This window comes from Choloepus didactylus, chromosome 6 (assembly GCF_015220235.1).
Source record: "Choloepus didactylus isolate mChoDid1 chromosome 6, mChoDid1.pri, whole genome shotgun sequence".
Lineage (NCBI taxonomy): Eukaryota > Metazoa > Chordata > Mammalia > Pilosa > Megalonychidae > Choloepus > Choloepus didactylus.
In genome coordinates this window covers 104,994,161-105,014,194 of record NC_051312.1, presented here as the reverse complement: position 1 = coordinate 105,014,194, position 20,034 = coordinate 104,994,161, and the positions used below count along the sequence as shown (strand labels likewise).

At 38.0% G+C, this 20,034-nt stretch overlaps 1 protein-coding gene across 1 annotated transcript; it reads right to left on the bottom strand.

Moving 5' to 3' along the window:
- On the bottom strand, positions 1-7,039 carry LOC119537436 (tripartite motif-containing protein 43-like). Its single transcript, XM_037839878.1, has 7 exons — positions 6,857-7,039; positions 4,830-5,244; positions 4,082-4,177; positions 2,924-3,154; positions 2,241-2,263; positions 1,699-1,796; positions 1-593 (listed from the first exon to the last, which is right to left on the bottom strand). Exons 2-7 carry the CDS (start codon positions 5,238-5,240, stop codon positions 100-102), a joined length of 1,353 nt encoding a protein of 450 aa, XP_037695806.1. The 5' UTR covers positions 5,241-5,244; positions 6,857-7,039; the 3' UTR covers positions 1-99.
- Between the last annotated feature and the right edge of the window lie 12,995 nt (positions 7,040-20,034).

The following is a 20,034-nucleotide window of genomic DNA, read 5'->3' as shown; positions in this document are numbered from 1 at the left end:
CTTAAAAGACAATAATACATGTTATGGATTTGCATCAGTTGAGAGGGGCACCCTCAGATATGGAGTCCCCAGGCACACAGTTTCCTAACTTAGCACTGATCATGTGTGGCCAGTGAAAATGAAAGGCCTGAGAGGGAAATTGAAGGAATCAGGGGGGTAGCGCCATATGAGGGAGTTTTTGGTGACATTAAAAAAACTCACACTTCCACTCTCATAATCAACAAACACACCAACCCGGCCATGAGGTTTCTGGATATACTGACGCCGCATTGGGGTGGTGGTGAAGAGCCTGTATCGATCATACTCCTTCACACATAAAAGAAGGAATATCTCATCAGAGTTAACCAGTGTGCCATTCTTCATTATCCAGGAATCCCTGCAGACTCCTAGAGCCCAGTCCCAAGAGTCATCCACGTCCAGCTCCCAGTAATATTTCCCAGAGGTGAAGGCCTTGGTCCCCCATGCAGCAAAATAGTTAGATCTTTCAGATCTAAAAGATGCATCTTGATGGCCATGTCTAACTCTCCAATGTTTCACATCATCAAACAGCTTGATATTGTGATTGGTAACTTCATCACTGAAGGAAATTTCCACTGTGGAAAAAAGAATATTCCATTCACAATCAGTTTAAAAATTCCTATGAAGGGAGATAATTTGCCTTGAGTCTTGTTGGAAATAATAAGCCAAGACTTCAAGGGCAGTTCTGGCTGGATAATATCAGATTCAAAGGCTACGCGTATAACACAGAAGAAACAAATACCAAACTACAATGGAAAACATTTCTAAAATTTCAGGATTATAAAGAGGAGGAATATATTGCCAACTTCTGGCTGGTTACTACTCATGATAAACTGGATGCCTGCACATGAATGCCAAGCCCACCACAAGATAAGATAAAACACCTCCACTGTCCCTTCCCAGGTTAAAAAGACAAACAAACAAAAAAACTAGACTAAGTAAATGTTGATAATGTTGCCAAAGATAATATGGTACTCCAGTAAAGCAAGCAAATTTGCACTTAAGAGGAAAATCTAAATATGCCTTCTTAGAAGCAATTTCCTACTAAGAATTTTCTGCCTTTTATGCCTGGTTCCATCTCAGTCCAAATCTTTGTGCAAGGCTAATTCCTCTAGGTTTAGGTCTGCCCTGAAGCTGCATATATGGCCTCAGCTACCATCAGAAAGCTTTATTGTTGTTTGTAAATTCTTGTTAGCTTTATTTAGTTAGTTTATGCTTACTCACATGTTTTTTTTTTCAAATTGTGTCAATTAAAAAGCACAGTATTGAAATTCAATTACTAAGAAACTTTCAGGAGAAATATTTAAAAATAAAACACCACCAATTTATCACCATAATTAACTCGACTTAATTTGAAATTGGGATGCCCTTACTTAAAACAGTTCTGTATTGAACAAACTGACATATATAAGAATGGTTCCTCTGGGTTTCAAGAAGCCCTATTTCCAAATGTTTCCTTTTCTCATTTTTTAAGGAATATACTGCAGTCCTGAATCATATTTATCCTGCCACCATCTTTTATTTCTTTTTTCCACACTATGACAGTGCATTTAGGGCCGTAATGCCTCTTCTCAGGCTGCTCTCCTCTGCTAAATGAAACGCTAATAAAAAGGGAAAGAGTGCCATGGGAAACCATTGCTGAGAGACACCATGTGGTCCCACTGATGGGCTGACACTCACCTCGGTAGCGGTTGAACCTGTGTATCAGTCCAGTGATGGGCCCTGCACTGAGCTCTGGGTTCAGAGGCTGGGGCATGTGCAACTGCACCAACTCACTCCTGCAGGGGGAACATTCAGTTAATCTTTAGGTGCAAAGACTTCATCACGGTGGATAAGAAAAGGCATAAGACTTTAACGGAAAATGTTCTGGTGGCTGCTTGCACTCCCTGCTTCTCAGAGGTGCTTTCCTCTCTCACCTGCCACCTGGGAAAAAACAGTCCGTGTACCTCAATATTTACAATCTTGAAATCTAAAATCATAGACAGCTCTAGTGTAGCAAATTCTGCTTTGACTGCTTCAACACAACCTATCTGAGTCAGAGTGGATGATAAAACAATGCTAACTTCTGATAAAGGGAGACAGGGAATCATATTCAGTAAAACACATAAGTATGCAAACATAAACAATATAATTGGATTGATTAGGTCTCTGCTTGGTTAGAAACTACTTGATCCTTTCATAGCCCTCATAGTACCTCAGTTTGATTTGAAGGTCAAACTTACCTTGTCAGGATATCTCCCAAATCCTGTAAACAGAAAAAGAAAAGACGGAGTTCTTAAAATTGTCTATTCATGCACTCTTGGGTTTGAGAAATATTGAAAAAAGTAACAGCCACCATCTCCCTCCACCCTTCTGGAAAATTCATTTTTCCTTTTCTTCTCTAAAGGATAATACCAGTACAACAGAATGATAGGATCTGAATCTTGATAAATGCTGAACCCCAAGGGGGAATGAAGAGAGATAAGTCCCTGGGTGGTTAAACACGACAACAGGCATGGCTGTCTGCAAAGCGGTTTTCCCAGGGTTTGTCCCTGTGAGGTACTGTGCCCGATTAAGGGTAATTCAAATCAAAGACTTCCAAAGATAAGGACTTAAATGTTAGCTTTTCCCAGATTTCTCCTTATTGGCAATTGGGAGACAAAAAAAAGGAATGCCCATATATACATTGTTTCTTCTGTTTTTTAGGAGCATTTTAGAGAATGTTCCCTAAGGAATCCACTCCCACAATCCACTCATGGTGAGGAGAGGAGCTGCAGACCATCTCTGTCTTTCCCAGTTAGGAATTAGCCTCCTCCCCAGATGTAGGATATGAATAAATATTCAGTTGATAGCAAATAATTAAAGGAAGTCAAAGATGGGACTTTAGCTAATAAACATGTATTCCAGGCATGTCCTCAGTTCTCACCTGGAGCATCTCCACATCTGGTTTCTGACACATTTTCATCAGGTCCTCATACATATCTCTTAGGTGTTTTCCCTTTAGAATCATTTCGACTTTACTGTTCTTGAGTTGCCATAAAATCTTCATGCATTCATTTTTCTGTTTCTTCAAATGTTGTTTTTCTTCCCTGAGGAGAACTGGATGCAAATCCTGATACTCGGCTCTGATAAAACATCTCTGTAAGTATGCGTAAACCTGCAGGAACAGGATTTCCTAGATCACAAACCCAGGCTGACTTGATCAACCTCCACTCAAACCTCACATTGTAAACCCTCTACTCTGCAGCCTGACCAGTCACTCATAGCACAAATGTTGCATTTTCCCCTCAGGATTAGAAAGCATCAGAGAGGATCCTCCAAAAATTCATAACCATAGGTCCTCAAACTAATTTCTATTCTCATAGCCCTTTCTCTGCCCTCCTATGAGTGGATTTCCTTCCTCTACCTAAGGTCACAGGCTCCCATATTGTTCTGCCAATTTAAAGACATTAATCCTCATTCTATTTCATATCCCTTCCCAAAATGTACATATTGAACCCATCCCCCATCATTTTCTTTAAGCCTTTCCACAACTTTTCAAAATGTTCTGTATTTTCCTACTTGGTTCAATAGTAATCTCTAGCCACTACACTGTCCATTTTCACTATTACAGGCATGATTCTTAAACTCCTGTTCACACCTCCTTTTACTAGCTATAGGCTTACCGAACTACTCATTATAAAATACCTGCAGCTCCCAATTAGAAATGCTTTAATGTCTAGAATTCATCTCGTACAGAAATTTCAGCTGGAATTACAAATGGATTCCTAATACCTACTCGTCTTTCAGAACTTAATGATTTTGAAACTGAGAAACTTCCTGACTTACGGAACAATTATTACTGAACTCCAAATCCCTGGATATGCCACCATTTAAGCCAGTTGCACTTAATTTTGATGGCCCTTTTTTCAGTTACAGAAATCCTAATCCCAAGTACCCTACTTTGAAAAGGTGGATTCTTTTCCTATTGTCCACCCACTCACAGAATCTCATGGAACTGGAAACTTCAGCTCAAATCCTCCATGTATAAGTTTCCAGCATGTCTGCCTCAAACTGGTTCTGAAGGAAACAGTCTCATACTCACCATCCATTCAGCGGTTATTCTGTTTTCTTCATTTAGATTCCTCTGATTTTCTTGGATCTTTTCCCATAGAGATCCCATCTTCTTTAAGAGCTTCTCCTGTAAAAATAATGATGAATTTGAGCACCAGAGAAGCAAATTTTACACATTTCAGTCTCTAGCTGATAGAGCTAGGGAGAGTATAAGGATGATAATTTTTCCTGTTTATCCTCCATAACCGTCAATGCTGGGAGATTTCAGACTATAGAACCACAAAATTTAATGTAATTATTTGCTTAAGGAAACTGTTGGACAAGGGTTTCATATAATGTGTCTAATTTTCAGAGAAGCATCTTGCCTCAGAATTTAAGTCTACTGATGCTAATCTACTGCTTTTTCTAATGTACCACTATCCTGCTTATTTGCCCAGTATTACTAAATTTATTTCCAATATAAAAGCCTCTTTATCCTTGTAGTTTTGGTCACCAGCTGCTATTTCTGAAAACGAAAACTTTACAGTGACCTGAGCATTATACTGCATAATCAAAATAATCATCCTTAACGTAATCACCCTCCTACAGGAATGCAAGCTCAGGGAAGGCAGGTATATCGGTGTATTTTACCTCAGCTTTATCTCTGGTGCCTAGAAGAGCACCTGGCACATATTAGGTATTCTGTAAAGACAGGATTAGTCATCATCATGTCATTTTCCTTATATTCTCTTAGCTCTACTATCCCCATCTCTCAAAGTGCTCTCAGAGGCCTCACTTACCCGATAATCCTCAGCTGCCCATTCTATGGGAGAGTGTTTGTGAGCTTCGTGCTCCTGAGTCTTTGAGCAGAGCAAACACAGCAGGTTCTTGTCCTCTTCACAGAAGATCTTCCTAGCTTCTTTGTGTGTCCCACACATATGCTCTTCAGAGCTCAGAAATCGGCAGAGATTCGCTTGTCTAATACGGGACACCAGATTCTTCACAAGAATATTGGTTTTGAAGTCTGTGCACTGTGAGGTTTCCCTGCATGTGGGGCATTTGGCAGGAGTTTGGGCTGCTTCCCAGCAAAGATAGAGACAGGGCCTGCAAAAGCTGTGCCCACAGCCTATGGTGACTGGGTCTGTAAGGTACGTCAGGCAGATGGAGCAGGTGAGCTCTCTCTGGAAGTCTTGAGAGATGTCTGAATCCATTTTACTGAAGGAAGAAAATGAGAAAGTTTATTGTTCTGTTCTGGAGAGATACAGCTGAAGCCAAATTTTACTCATCCTGTGATTCAATAATACATTTGTGTCTACTGAAAGATAGGCTTTATCTCAAGCTCTGTATAAAACTTTGTTTATTGTCAGTGCAACACACATTTGCCTTGCCAACCTCTTTCTTACTTTCCTCCATTAGCTTTTGGGCTAGGACTTTGATGATCTCCAGGGGTTAGTCCTGATTGTTCTGAAAACCAATCATTTTGCTCCTTGCCAGTGATTGGTTTATCAAAGGGCATTGGACTAAGCTCTTTTACCTTTAGTAATTAATTCAAATGTCATAATTTTCTCCTTTGATATAAGAATTAATAATAATTAAACTAAACATTATAAAATTGGATCAGATTTCAATCAGAATCTCCTTATACGATTTGAAGATTTGAAAAGCTGCTGAATTTGCCCTGCTGTTTTTCTAATATGAATCCTTGCCTTCAAACAAACCAAAAATTAAGAGAATAGCAAAATCTTCTAAGACCTTTCCTACTACTATCTAGTACCCCCTTTCACATTGTGAAATGATATAATTATCTTGCAATACTAACAATCACTGTTAGAAAATAGGTCTTCCTTTTAAAAATTGATTCTCAAAAAAATTAAGTCTTTATTTACACACTAGGTGAGTAAAGATGGCCCTCCAATTTCTGATGTTCTGCATGGTCACCAGTATCAATTTTCTGCAAGCCCAAACATTTCCAGACGTCTTTAAAATTAAATCAGAAAACTAATGCTACTTAAATAACTCAAATACTTATTTTTCTCAAATAATTAATGCATTATGCATTTATATATTGTAAAACATTCTTTGTCTTTTGTATATATGTATCCCCACTTGTAGAGTTTAATACATCATATTTGGAAAATAAAATATCACTAAACTATTTTAGGATCTATACCAGATACAAATTTACAATATATCTTGTAACTACTTTCTGACTTTTTCAATCCCTATAACAACCAAGGAATAGATAAAATAACAGAACAAAAACTAATCATCATATGAATTCCAAAAATATATAGCAAGAAAAGGTTACCAAAGAGTTTAAACAAATAGGTTAAAGGAATGGAGTCATTTTTACTAACTAGGCCAACAATATCAATTCAAAGAAACTACCTCAGTTAGCTGATGGTTAAATTAAAATTATGCTTTTTTTTTTTTTTTTACAGTTTTTGGGTTCAGGGAAACAACAGGAACTCATCTCTAAACTGATTACTCACTTAAGAACTATGCCAATGGTTTCCCCAATTCTTGCTTTAGCTATCTGGGAGTACTTTCTGAATTCTTATAATCCATGTGAACCAACAACCAAGAAATATATAAAATAACATGCCAAATATTGTCATATTATTTCAAAATATATAACAAGACAAAATGACAAAAAGCTTAATTCATGAACAGTTTAAAGAATTGGGATCATATTTACTAACTAGGCAAATGACATTATTTGATAGAAACAACCTGGGTTTGCTGATTTATAAATTAAAATGAATTTTTGGTTTCTTTTGCTTTGGGAAAGTAGCAGGAACTCATCTGCTCTAAATTGTGTACTCACCCAAGGAATCTTTCAAAGGTTTCACCAATTCTTGCTGTTGAAATACAACTATGAATTCAATTCAAGGATCAGGTCCTCACAACGTGTCCACTTGCAGAAGTGTCCGCAGCCTGGAGAGTTCCAAATGCACTCGGTCTCTTCCTGAGAAGAATGAGTTTGGCTCCTTGGACGCGCGCGCTTTTATTGAATTCAGGAGACCACGCCCACTTCTCGGTGATTACATTTTATGGGTGTTAACGTGGATAATTAGGTTTCTTCAAAACTGTGAAAGGATTGCTTGAACACCTTTTCTAGTCTCCATAAACAGCCTCTACAAACATGATTTTATCAAGAGGCACTGGTTTTTCAACAAGTGAACTACCAACTTGTGACTTTATATCTACTTTTTTCTTCATTGAGGACTTTTATTTTTAATTTATAAATAGCCAGATAGGAGGATGTCATCAGTTAATCTTTTCAGCCAATGTGTTGGAAATTTTGGAAATATTTTACCTGAAGTTAGCTTTAATTATATTTTGTCATGTAGAATGTGTTTTACTGTAGACATTATTTTTGTATTCTATAGCAAGAACTTAATGTAAGAACAGTTTTGGCCACCACTCCAGAATGGAAATTTCTCCTGCTGTCACATTCTACTTCAAGCCTCCCAAGGTGTCTTCCAGCAGCACTCATGGTTCTCTGCTTGGCACTTCCCACCCCAGTTTAGGAAGCTTCAGTTTAGAGACCCCTGGGTTATATCAGAGTCAGAAGGCTTGTAACCAGGTAGATTGCAATTAATTTCTCCTTGAGAAGGTAATGGTGCTGGGGTTATATCTCCAATACGTTTAGTCAGTCCGCTACCTGTGGAGTAGTGTGAGATTTCAACATCTGTCATTGAGAAATCCTCCCTTCTAGTTACAATGACCCCATATATGACCCCATGGAAAGCCAGGCCTTAGATCTGGAGTAGAGGCTCAGTCCTTATCACAAATGCCTAGAGCTTCCATTTCTTGGCACAGAGAGCTTGGGTATCAGGGATGGAGTTTGTTGAGAGGTGGAGGGTGGTTCTGAGGAGCAAAAGAAAGTGTCAAGATGAGAGAAGGGAAGGAGGGAGGCCCGGTTTCCAGGATGCTCCTTTTGTGCTTGTAAGAAGCTGGGTGAGCAGCCATGTGGTCCCCAAACCTTGGGCTGATACCTCTAAGATCTTGGAGTTTCACTGGATTGAGCCTCCAGGGACAGGGCAAGAGGTAAGGTCTGGTTATGTGGTCAAGGGTCAGGGACTTAACAGGGAAAGTGTCATTAAGGGTAGGGTCCCTGCTTAATTGGTGCGTGGCTGCATGTGATGGAGGTGCAGGGTAAGGTGGGAAGTAAACTTTTAGAAACTATAAGCTCCAGAAATCTCCTCCCCCCACCAGTAGATGGAAGCAGTCGGTGAGTGGTGAACAAAAGGAAATATGAGAGGTTAGAAGTGACAGTCTAGAAGTTTTTAGGAAGGCACTTTATCTATTGAAACCAGTGGACAGAACATCCAAACCTCTCAGCCTAAGAAACAAGCAACAGCTCTACTAAGAGGGTGAAAATGTCATTCTGGCCTTGGGTACTTATCTCTGAACCCTTCCATACAAGCCCAGCCCAGCACCACAGTGAGGGAGTTCTGAGCAGTTTCCTGCCTCCTAATGGCCTTCCCATAATATATGCATAGTTGGAGTGAGAGAGAGATAGTGTGCCGGTTTGAATGTATTATGTCCCCCAAACACCATTATCTTTGATGTAATCTTGTGTGGGCAGATGTATCAGTGTTGATTAGATTGTAATTCTTTGAGTGTTTCTGTGGAGATGCGCCCCACCCAGCTGTGGGTGATGACTCTGATTGGATAATTTCCATGGAGGTGTGACCCCACCCATTTAGGGTGGGTCTAAATTAAATCACTGGAGCCATATAAATGAGCTGACAAACAGAACAGCTGCAGCTGTGAGTGACATTTTGAAGAGGAGCTACAGCCAAGAGGGACATTTTGAAGAATGCACAAAAGCTGAGAACCTATCTGCAGATGAGAGACAGTTTAAAGACAGCTGTTGAAAGCGGACTCTTGCTCCGGAGAAGCTAAGAGAGGACAAATGCTCCAAGAGCAACTGAGAGTGACATTTTTGAGGAACTGCAGCCTAGAGAGGAATGTCCTGGGAGAAAGCCATTTTGAAATCAGAACTTTGGAGCAGCTGCCAGCCACATGCCCTCCCAGCTAGCAGAGGTTTTCCTGATGCCGTTGACCATCCTCCAGTGAAGGTACCCAATTGCTGATGTGTTACCTTGGACACATTATGGCCTTCAGACTGTAACTTTGTAACCAAATAAACCCCCATTATAAAAGCCAATCCATTTCTGGTATTTTGCATTCTGGCAGCATTAGCAAACTAGAACAGATAGGTAGGTAGGTAGGTAGGTAGACATATCATCAAGTTGATGATGCTAGTAAGTTTCTACAATTGTTTTTCAAAATGACGTTGAATTCCAAAAGCATAAACACTCTCTTTGAAGGCTCACAGTTACTTAAAAGGCCCCCAAGAACTTTGTTTTTTTTTTTTTTCTATTTATTTTAATTGATTGCCCCCACACCATCCTTTCCTCAGCAAAGTACAGAAATATGTTTATTAATAAAATAATATATGATTACAAAATATTTACAAACACCCTGTAAGAATAAAGAGATTAAAGTGATTTAATTTAATTTTATATTTTGCTTTTCTGTGTTTTACAAAATGTCAGTGAATAGTATGTGGTCCCTGTGTAAGCAGAAAATACAATTTAAACATGACTTTATTTTTGGAGAAAAAGAGGATGGCTAATCCTCACCATGTTCACCATCCTCTGGTTAAACCTCTAGTTCTGCAGAGAAACAAGTACCATCAACTTCACAGTGAAAAATCTACAACAAGAATCTCAGAAAAGAATGGCTCTGGGAGGCAATCTCAAGGTGAGGAGAAAATTTCAGTTCTGCATTTCTCTTTTCTCTGAATTCTTTGCTGGTAACTACAGTCACCATCGAACTGAAAATCAGATGGGCCTATTTGACAGTAAAGTCGAGATTGGTCCCAGATCCGGTATCATTTCCAGTAAAGCTGAGACTGGAAACCCTGAAACCAAGGACTGATAAAGATTCAGGGAAAACTACACGGGTGAGGGTGGGGAGGGGTTGGGGGAAAGAGACTATTCAATGGAGAGTATCACAATAATCTACTTAATAAAGCTCTGTTTTCTCACCTCCAGCTTGTGCCTTTCCGAAACAAACCCAGAGTCCTAATTTGGAGGCCGCTGCTCAAGGAACGTCCCACTTTCAGCATCAGCCTTGGAGACACAGACCTCAAATTTCCACTACAAGTACCCCGCAGTGGCGGTGATGGGGGAGGACGCGTTGGGAAATGCGACCTGCGCTCTCCAGGGCTTCTCAAACCCTCCAGAGGACTGGGAGGCCCTGTGGCTCCCACAGGTTGGAAGAGCACGACATGAAGAAGACACCTGGTATCCAGGGACAGCCCTTCACGTTTACGAACACTTTTATCCAAAAACAGTGTAACAGAGCGCCAGCAAATATAATTATAGTTACTGAATCATTTTCTAAATCCTTTCTCACTTTCTGATGTATTGTATTATAATTTCATCCAGAGGCAAGTATCTGTAACTGTCAAGTAACTCACTGAACTGTAACTCAGATGCCGTGTTTCTTCAATGCCGAAAGCATGCACCAAAACAAGCCTGATCTTAAAACGACCCCAGGACATAAAATACCCGTCCAGCGAAATCAAAGGAGGCAGAAACCGCGGGAAAGAGGAATACCAGACCCGAAAGAAAGAGGTCCACCATCAGAAATTCCGGCAAAACCACAAGCCCACTCCTCCAGATAACAGGACCCATCAATCACTGATAATAAGCAACTTCCAATACTAAATTTGAATATTTTTACTAGTCAATCCCTATCTCCACCTCCCTTTGTTTAATCCAATAAATATCCCTCGCTTTTCCAGCCCGGAAAGACAGACCTGAGGAAAACACTACCCTCCTGTCTTCGCGAGGCTAGCTTTCGCTAAGTAAACCTTTTCTCTTCTCAAAACCCCTGTGTCTACTGATTGGATCTGCGCGCAGTGTGGGAAGACTCGCTTCTGAGCAGCAGCAACAGGTGAGAGGCTCCCACCCCGCAGAGCCGAGTTGGGGCAACAAAAGGGCTCCTCTGACAGATGCACAGCAGACACGGAGGTTCCTGGGCAGGGACCCATACTTTTAAGCAGGAGTTTTGAGGCAGAGCTATTGCTCCTAGAAAGTTAGCCAAGGGCTTGACTTCCACGCAGGGACCAGCCAGACAGCCCGCTCCGTGTGGGTGTGATATGGGAGTGGGGGGGGGGGGCGTGATGGGAAGGGGTTAGGGGACAAGGGGAGTCTAGAATCAGCCTAAGGGCAGACTCAGAACCCTGGGGCTCTGATACAAAAGAGCCTCAAACCCTGAGCACCAGGTTCTAGTTAGAGGGTCCTAAATCCCCCAGACCCTCCTGTATATGGGGCCCCTGTCAGCCCTCAGCCTTCTCACCAGCTACCTGAACCTCTGTACAGACCTCAGTCTTTCTCCTTTCCATACAGGATTTTTTAGGTAAGTACACTTTTTATCATTAGCTTAAGTTTCTTAAAACATCATTTGCCTTTTAAAAAGGACATTGAAAAATAAGCAGAAAACTGCAAAATTTTAAATAACTAAAATACAAAACAATTATGTACAAAAAAATTAACCTGATTTATTTACAAAAACACATTCCAGAAAATAATTTCCTCAAGGGGAACCAGAAACTGTATATAGTCCATAAAAAATAAAATGATTTTTTCTCCACCTATTCTTTAAAACGCATAACTAAACTTTTTTTGTGACAAAAGGGTCATCTAGATATAAGCTCTTGTTAAAATAATAAAATATTTGGAAGATTGTATGTTATGTGAATATATCTCAATAAAATTGCATTAAAAATACTAAAATATTGTCCATCTAATTCACACTTGTGAATCTTGATTTAATATTTCCTTAGAGCTCTTAGCCTAAACCAAGGAATCAAAGGTATTTTCATTTGCAATAGCAATTGAGAAGGAAATAGGTCATTTAAAAAGTATTAAACACAATTGCAGAAATAAAATCTTAGAACATCTTCTTTTCCTTTTTTTAAAATAATATATAAAGATGAAATTCATATAATATAAAATTAACCAATTTATACTGAACAATTCTGTGGCCACATATAATCTACATACACACAGAGGAAGAACTTTGGATTTTCTATTTTGTTTTTTTTTTTATTAAAAACAACCCTCAGGATTTCAGGACAACCCTATTTCATTCTGTTGGATTGTGACTTATACTGAGAGTGGCCAACTCTTAATTTTCTCTGCCTTATTTCCTGTGCTTCCAATTTCTACACTCAGCACCCCAAAGATAGGAAAGCAATAAGGATAAGAAGAATAGCAACTGACATTTATGAATTATTTAGTGCAATGTTAACTCATTCCCCTTCTACACATTTTTATCTGCATTGGGAAGTTTCTCTGCTAGTAGAGAAGATGATAATATAAACAAATGCTGTATATTTAAATGATAAAATCTTGACTTGCCACTCTATGGAAAATGCCACCAGTGAAACCACTATTTGAAATAAACTGAGGATTACAGGGGACTACATATCCACCTATGTTTTCCCTGTGATTTCTATTTGGATTCCATGGGGAAATAAACCCTTGTCAATTCCTTTCTGAAATGCAGGATAATAGAATTTGGTTTAAACTGATGTTTTTATAACTTCATCAGCATATTTCAATCATATCTTTTATAAATGGATTATATAAAACTATTGAATCGGACCTTCCATCTTCGAGTCCTCCATCATAGAAGGTAAAACGTAGAGTATCTTTTAAGATCTGTATTGCAAAATATTATTGGCAAATTCAAATTCACTGTGCATAGTAGCAAGACACCTTCATGTTTTGAAAGGATGAAAAATCTAGCCAGCACTTGTTAATATTTTTTAAAATAAATAAAGTTAAACAATATGATAACACAGAGGGAAAAAAAATCAGGAAATTCCATATGCATATAGTCCTCTGGGTTTCTTTTCAGATCTTGGGCTTTAGTAAAAATTGTAATCTCTTAGCATTCTTTTCAGATACATTTTAAATTTTAACCTCATTTATAGGTAGAAAATTAAGCAGGACAGAACATGCAACAATAAGCAACTTTTGTGGTTAAAAAGAGGATAGTTCTCATAAGTTATAAAAAATAAAACAATGCAATGCCTCTACCCTCCTCTTCAAGACCTCCCAACTCAGTAGAGCAAATAGAACATAGATTGGAGAGGTTTACAACCACTTGGTTCATACATTTTTTTGATAGTAAGGAACTGAATTTTCTGTTTTGTCAACTTTTTTTTAAATTTAAAAATATTTCACAAAATAAAGAAGAGTTTGAATAACTGGAGTTAAATTTATAGGTGGTCAGCTATGGAAACTGTTGCACAAACAAATTTGCAACTAGCGGCTATGTTTCATTAGATCCAACTAATGAAGCACAAATTAGTTGGGGCAACCTAAAAAGATTCCCAAATCACTGAGCACTGCAATGAATTTAAAGATCAAAAGTTTGTAGAGGACTAATTCACTTCTATGAAACACTGTCTAAACCTCCACTAACCAAGAAAAACAACAAAGATTTGAATCAATTTGATCAAATGGGTCAGTCTGGAATGTATCTAGTTAGTATGTGGGTGCTTTTAAGTTTGGCTCAATAAATTATAGAAATGAACTTTTTCTGTGACACTCCTCATCCTTGTTCACTAATCCTCTTGACTCTGCATTTAAGCTTGTCATCATTTGACCCTATGTAAATTTAGTAACACAGAACATTAATTAATTAGCCAATAATATTTATTTAGCATTCATTCACTCTTTTCCATATGCAAATCACTGTTTGGGCTCTTCAGATATCATGGTATCTATCCCAGAACTTAAAATGTTTCAGCATAATAAGTGCAATATTATATATTTGTTATTTAGGTTAAGATACTGCCAGAATTCTAATCAAGAATGCATTGTCCAGTGAATAGATAAGACAGCATTTAATCAGGCAACTCAAGCTTTACAAGCTACTGTTACCAGTCATCTTGTTAGCCAATACTTCATAAATAGTATGGTGACTGTCAGGTAGTAGGTGTTAATTGGTGAAAATATTTTCCTGTTAACTGGAATAATGAATGTCAAAAGTGGGTTTTCACTGGTAAAATTAAAGGCATTCAAATACATGGTTGAACTAAAATACTTTAGAGATACTCCTCTCCTTTAGATGCACAGGGATTAACATCTGCTATAAGCTGTAGCCTTCACATTTTCTAGTGATGCCTTAGTTAAATCCATTAACAATGGGGGATTCTGATTGCTTGATGTTGACTATAAAGGAGGCAGAATTCTGCCTCAGTAATCTTAGTGAGGTGATGGTTGAAGAATTTAAAAGTTCAAGGAACTAAATTTTCTCAAAATCACAGAAGAGTTTGGATGAATTGTTTTAATACTTTGGAGCCTGCTTTTATTATAATCTGACACTGAGTTTGGGGATGGGATGGAGAAAGTGGTTAAATGCCACTCACTTTGAATTTCTTTGGCATCTCTCCTAAATTTCAAGTTTTGCAACCACTACCAAACTTGCTCAGAGTTGGCCTTACCAAACTCTTCAGCAGGAAAGTTTAGGTGAATGACATTGCCTGATGAGTTTATGTCCAAGTTCTGCACTACTGCTTAATCTAGAACCACTAATATTCATTATATTAATACTTCCATAGGACTGAGTATTACAGAAACCATTTTTCTTTCAAATGGAGCTAGCCTAACAAGGTTGCCCATGTGCAAAAGGGCAGTCTCTTGTATTTCTTTTACTAATTTTTGCTTTGATGTGTTGGCATCATCCTGCTTTGAATGGCACTGTAAAAATTAGACCCGTGAAACTCGGAGTTTAGCTAATCTAAAGGTACACGGTTTGAGATTATTTTTCATTGTTTTATACAAGCTCTAGTTTTAAAAAACACAAAACAAACTTTACTTTGGCCTTAGTGTCAAGGTGGTTTTGGTTCTCCTGGGAAATTGATTTATATTTATCTCAAGATGGTCACTCGTTCAAGAGTAGTGGTCTTTACAGCATGCGTTTTCGTACCATACTTCTTTGTGGCTTAGTCTGATGTCCTTATCCTTATTCCCTTCATTTCCGCTCTCCTAATCTGAATGCACAGACACACAGACACAAACACTCAAACATGCACAAACTCCTAAAGGGAGGAAGGTGGAGATTAATTATTAATATTGAACTTAGTGATTTAAAAGAGTTTTTAAGTTACAGTGACACTCTGTCAAATATTTCCCCCAGAATGGTGTTTTTGCTTTACTTACAGATCATTGACTTTGTTATTTCTTCCATTTTTTTTAGACTTAGTAGGTCCTAATTCATCCAGACTGATTAAAACACAACCTCATTTCCTTCTGATTTTATGTTTGTATTCTTCACAGTTAAATGTTTATTTCATTTGGAATTTATTTTGGCATTTGAATTGAATTTTGTGTTATTTGAAAATTTTATTTATTTGGCATTTGGATGTGATTCCTTTCCAAATAAACCCAAATAATTTATTGAAATACCCAGGAGGGTTTGATTTACTCAAGTAAATAAAATGCAAGACAGAATATGCATTGAAACTTGAAAAATCATAATGATAGAGATAATAATTAAAGATAAAATTCAACTTTTTTTTGGATTTTATAACCATTTCAGTTTTCCAAAGCTTCATATGTGCTATAACCTTTCCTATGAGATTAGTAAAACCTGAAGATTAATGAGTGATAGAACTAGATGTGCTGTTCCTTGAGGCTATAAAAGCAACTTTAGTATGTATATATATATATATATATATATACATATATGTATGCAAATATATTTACATATGTGTACCATATGTACACACAATTATCTTTCCATTTATTTTTCTTTATATATAAGATTGCTGTTTGGTAATTAATTTGGGCTATAAACCATCCTATGCTTACTTACCCACATATATTTCTCCTCTAATTACTACTATCTTCAACAATATGGCACAAATTGTAGTTCTGGAATTATCAAAAGAGATTAATGGGAAATAAATATCTATATTGAGGATGTCTGCCAGTATATGGCTCATCTTTAAAGTTCATGCATTTCTTTCCAATTTCACAAACCAAGACTAGCTAACCTTAACTTTAGTACAATCCTTCATGAAATTGCTTTTCAAAATGTAAATAGTATCATTATCCTTTTCCTGTCATTACAGCTTGTTAAATGATTTTTATTAATCACTATCAAATATTCAGATCAATTTATCTGGCACATCCCCTTTGTATGAGATTAATTAGTTAACATCATTGTTAATCAACAAAAAAATTGAAGCTCAAATATAGAGAAAGACATCCTACAACAACATCAACAATAAACAATAAACATGATAGTTATAAAAGAATAAAAATATTTCATAATTTTAGGGCTGGAAGCAATAATAGTTACCTATCTAATCTGTATCTTCGTACAGAAGAAGAGAAAGAAAAAGTGATATTTCATCATTATACTAAGAAATACCGCACATTGAAATGACACTATCAAATACACATTGATTATTAATTAAATGGTAGGCAGTATTCTAAGTGCTTTACATGTACTAACTCATTTAATCCTCACAACAATCATATGAAATAGGTACTATATTTATACACATTTTACAGAATAAGACACTTAAGCACAAAGAGGTTTAATAATTTGCCCACTAAGTGCCCAGTAATTTGCTGCACTAAGTAACTGGGAGAACCAGGGTTTGAACCAAGCAGTCTGGCTCCCAAAACTGTGCTCCTAACTACCAGCATACTACCTCTTGTGAATGAGTTGCGTTAAATGTGTTGCCAAAGTATGACAAGTCAGTCCTTAAGCCATAGAATTCTATAAAATGTTTTTGGGGAAGTTTATTGCATGCTTGCAGAATTGACTGAAAGTTTGCCAACTTTCAAGTATTCTGTGGGGTTTTGTCCAGCTTTTAGAATGGTGAAGTTCACCTCATCCTAAGTCCAATGTATCATCTACAATATTGTTCAACTCTCTATCAACAGCCTCACAAAAGCATGGTCAAACAAATCCCTTTACAAAGGCATTGCTGAAATCCTAGTGCTGAGCACAGTTCTTCTTTGCCAACTACAGTATTTCCCAGTCATAGTCCGATATGCATGCTATACTGACTATTCACAAATATGAGTGCCTACTAGGTAATCTAAATATCTCTAGGGGCTATGGTTCCAATAATAAACAAGATTTAGTTCCTGAATCTAAGGAGTTTTTAATTCAGTGGTCATACCAGGGAAAGGGATGTTATTCTGGAGGTATTCCCAGAAGAGATGAACTCTAATTTGAAATCCAAAGGATAAGTAGGGAATTATTTTCTTTGCTAAAGTGAAGATCACATGACACAACTGCTCTATTGAGAAGAAAATTCAAGTTTGGATCTCTTGCTGGGTTAGTGATCTTCCAATCCATCTATGCTTAGGCCGGAATGCTTAATAAAATGCAAATCTGACCATATTTCTACTTAACCTTACATGAGCAGAAAAATAATTTGATATATACCAGTTACCAGATTACTACTTCTCAGCTCCAAATATATTCTTCATTGCCTGCTCTATAAAATATGGATCTGGGCTTTTCAAATATTTTTTTTCTTTGCCACCTGGCACAATGTTAAGTTTTGTGAGTAGGGGACACAACCAGGAGTTTTCCTTCCTGGTTCCTATGTGCTCCCTTGGCAGGCTCCTACAGTGCAAAGGCTTCTTCAGAATCTGCTCCTGTGGCATGCATGACTTCACCAATGCCCAGTTCCTGTCGTGTGGTCTGCTGCTGTAGCACCTGGTTCTTGCAGTGCATGGTGGCCAGCGGTGCCCAGCAGCCAAGAGCCTTTTCTGACACTCTCTCGGCAATTTTTAAAGCAGAGTGTCTCAGACAAGACACTTCCTCACAAGCAGCTTTCCACAGTGGCCTAGAAGGCAATTTTCTGGGGACCTGTGGAGAGAGGATTCATGGTAGGTTCTGCTAGCATAGCACCACAATAACTTCTCTGCCATTCATTGAGGCCTGGGTGATGGGGGTTACGGGGACTCCCTTCCTCAGCTACTCTATCTCAGCCCTAAGGTTAGTGGTTTCTGTTTATATCTGCCATTCTTACATCCTTTGGAGTTTGATTCACATATTACTAGATAATCTCCCATTGTGCCAATTCTGCTGTAATAATTCTTTATATTAACTTCCCGTTTGTGGCCAGTTTGGATATATCATGTCCCTCAAGGAAAAGCCATGATCTTTTAAGCCAATCTTGTGGGATATTGGGATTAGGTTGTTTCCATGGAGATGTGACTCACCAACTGTGACACCTTTGATTAGGGTGTGACCTCTTGATTGAATGTTTCCATGGAAGTGTGGCCCCGCCCATTCAGCCTGGGTCTTAATTAATTTACCTGAGTACTATAAGAGTCAGACAGAAGGAGCTAAGAGGAGCTGCAGCTAAGAGAGGACAAAATGCCCCAAGAGCAACATTTTGGAGAATGCCATTTTGAAATGCAACCTGAGAGCAAGCAGACATGTCAGCCATGTGCCTTCTGGGCTAACAGAAGCCATCCTTCTGTGAAGGTACCCCTATTGTTGATGCCTTACCTTGAACATTTATGGCCTTAAGACTGTAACTTTGTAACCAAATAAACCCCCTTTATAAAAGCCAATCCATTTCTGGTGTTTGGCATAAGGGCAGCATTAGCAAACCAGAACACTGTTCAAGTTGGTGTGAGTTCTCTCTCTTGAATGGAGCCTGACTGATAAATCCTATATTTATGTAAGTGAATTCTCTGTGTCAGTGAAATGGAGTGAACTATAGCCACAATGTGACATGGGTGAACATTCAATAATAAGTAAAACAAAAATCAAGTATTGGAAAAATGCATATGGTAGGATTTTATTTTTAAAAAGTTCAAAAAACAAACAAAACCAAAACCATGTATGGCATTATGTCTTAGTTTCTTGGTAGCCAAAGCAAATACCAAACAATGGGTTGGCTTAAATATGGGCTCATGGTTTTGAGCCTAGAAGAAGTCCAAAATCAAGGTGTCAGCAAGGCAATGCTTTCTCCCTGAAGTATTTGACCTTCTGGGGCTGGCTGCTGGTGACCTTGGTCCTTGTCTTTCTGATATATGGAAGTGTCTTCTCTTTTCTCCTCTGAGGTTCACTGACTTCACACATCTTCACATAGCTCTCTCTCTGTCTCAATTTCATACTGCTTATAAAGGACTCTGGTAATCTGGATTAAAGCCCAAATCAATTCAGTTCGCTATACCTAAACTAAAAATAACATCTTCAGAAGGTCCTATTTACAATGGGTTCACACACAGAGGGACTGAGAACATGTTTTTCTGGGGTACATAATTCAACTCCAACAGCACGCATGTGGTTGGAAAGATAAATATAAAATTCAAGAAAGTGATTATCTCTGGGAGGAGAGACAGGTACAACTGGTCAGCAATACATGGGGGATTTAAATATATTGGTAATGTTCCATTTCTTAAGTTGGTTATTGGGTTCATGAAAGTTCATTTCATTATTATTTTTCACTGTGTATGCATGTTATATATACCTTTCAATATTTTTAATTATAAAATGCAATTATCGGCTGGAAGCCACAAGTCAGCAGGAACCCAGAAGAGAAAGGAAAGAACCTCACCATGTGAGGAAAGGCAGGGATGCAAGCCGAGGAAGCAGAGTATTTAACTAGGTTGAACTTAAACATTTGGAAATGGATAGAGGTGACAGTAGCACATTTTTGTGAGAATGATTAACAGTACTGACTGGTATGTGAATGCAGTGGAAAGAGGAAGTTTAAGTGTTGTTTGTCACCAGAAGGAAAGTTGGAGGTTAAAACACAGGAATGTATAACACTGTGAATCTTGTGGTGGACGAGAACTGTGATTAATTGTACAAATATGAAAGATATTAAAAAGTTCTTCCATGAACTAGAACAAATATATGACACTATTACAAGGAGTTAACGGAGGGGTATATGTGAAAAAATTGCAAACTATGGAC

Bases quoted from the DNA above. Each gene is read 5' to 3' on its own strand.
- LOC119537436 (XM_037839878.1), bottom strand. From the start codon at position 5,240: ATGGATTCAGACATCTCTCAAGACTTCCAGAGAGAGCTCACCTGCTCC. The intron at 3,155-4,081 runs GTGAGTATGAGA...CTGTTCCTGCAG, and splicing joins GAATAACCGCTGAATGGATG to GTTTACGCATACTTACAGAG. The intron at 1,797-2,240 runs GTAAGTTTGACC...TTCCCCCTGCAG, and splicing joins TTGGGAGATATCCTGACAAG to GAGTGAGTTGGTGCAGTTGC.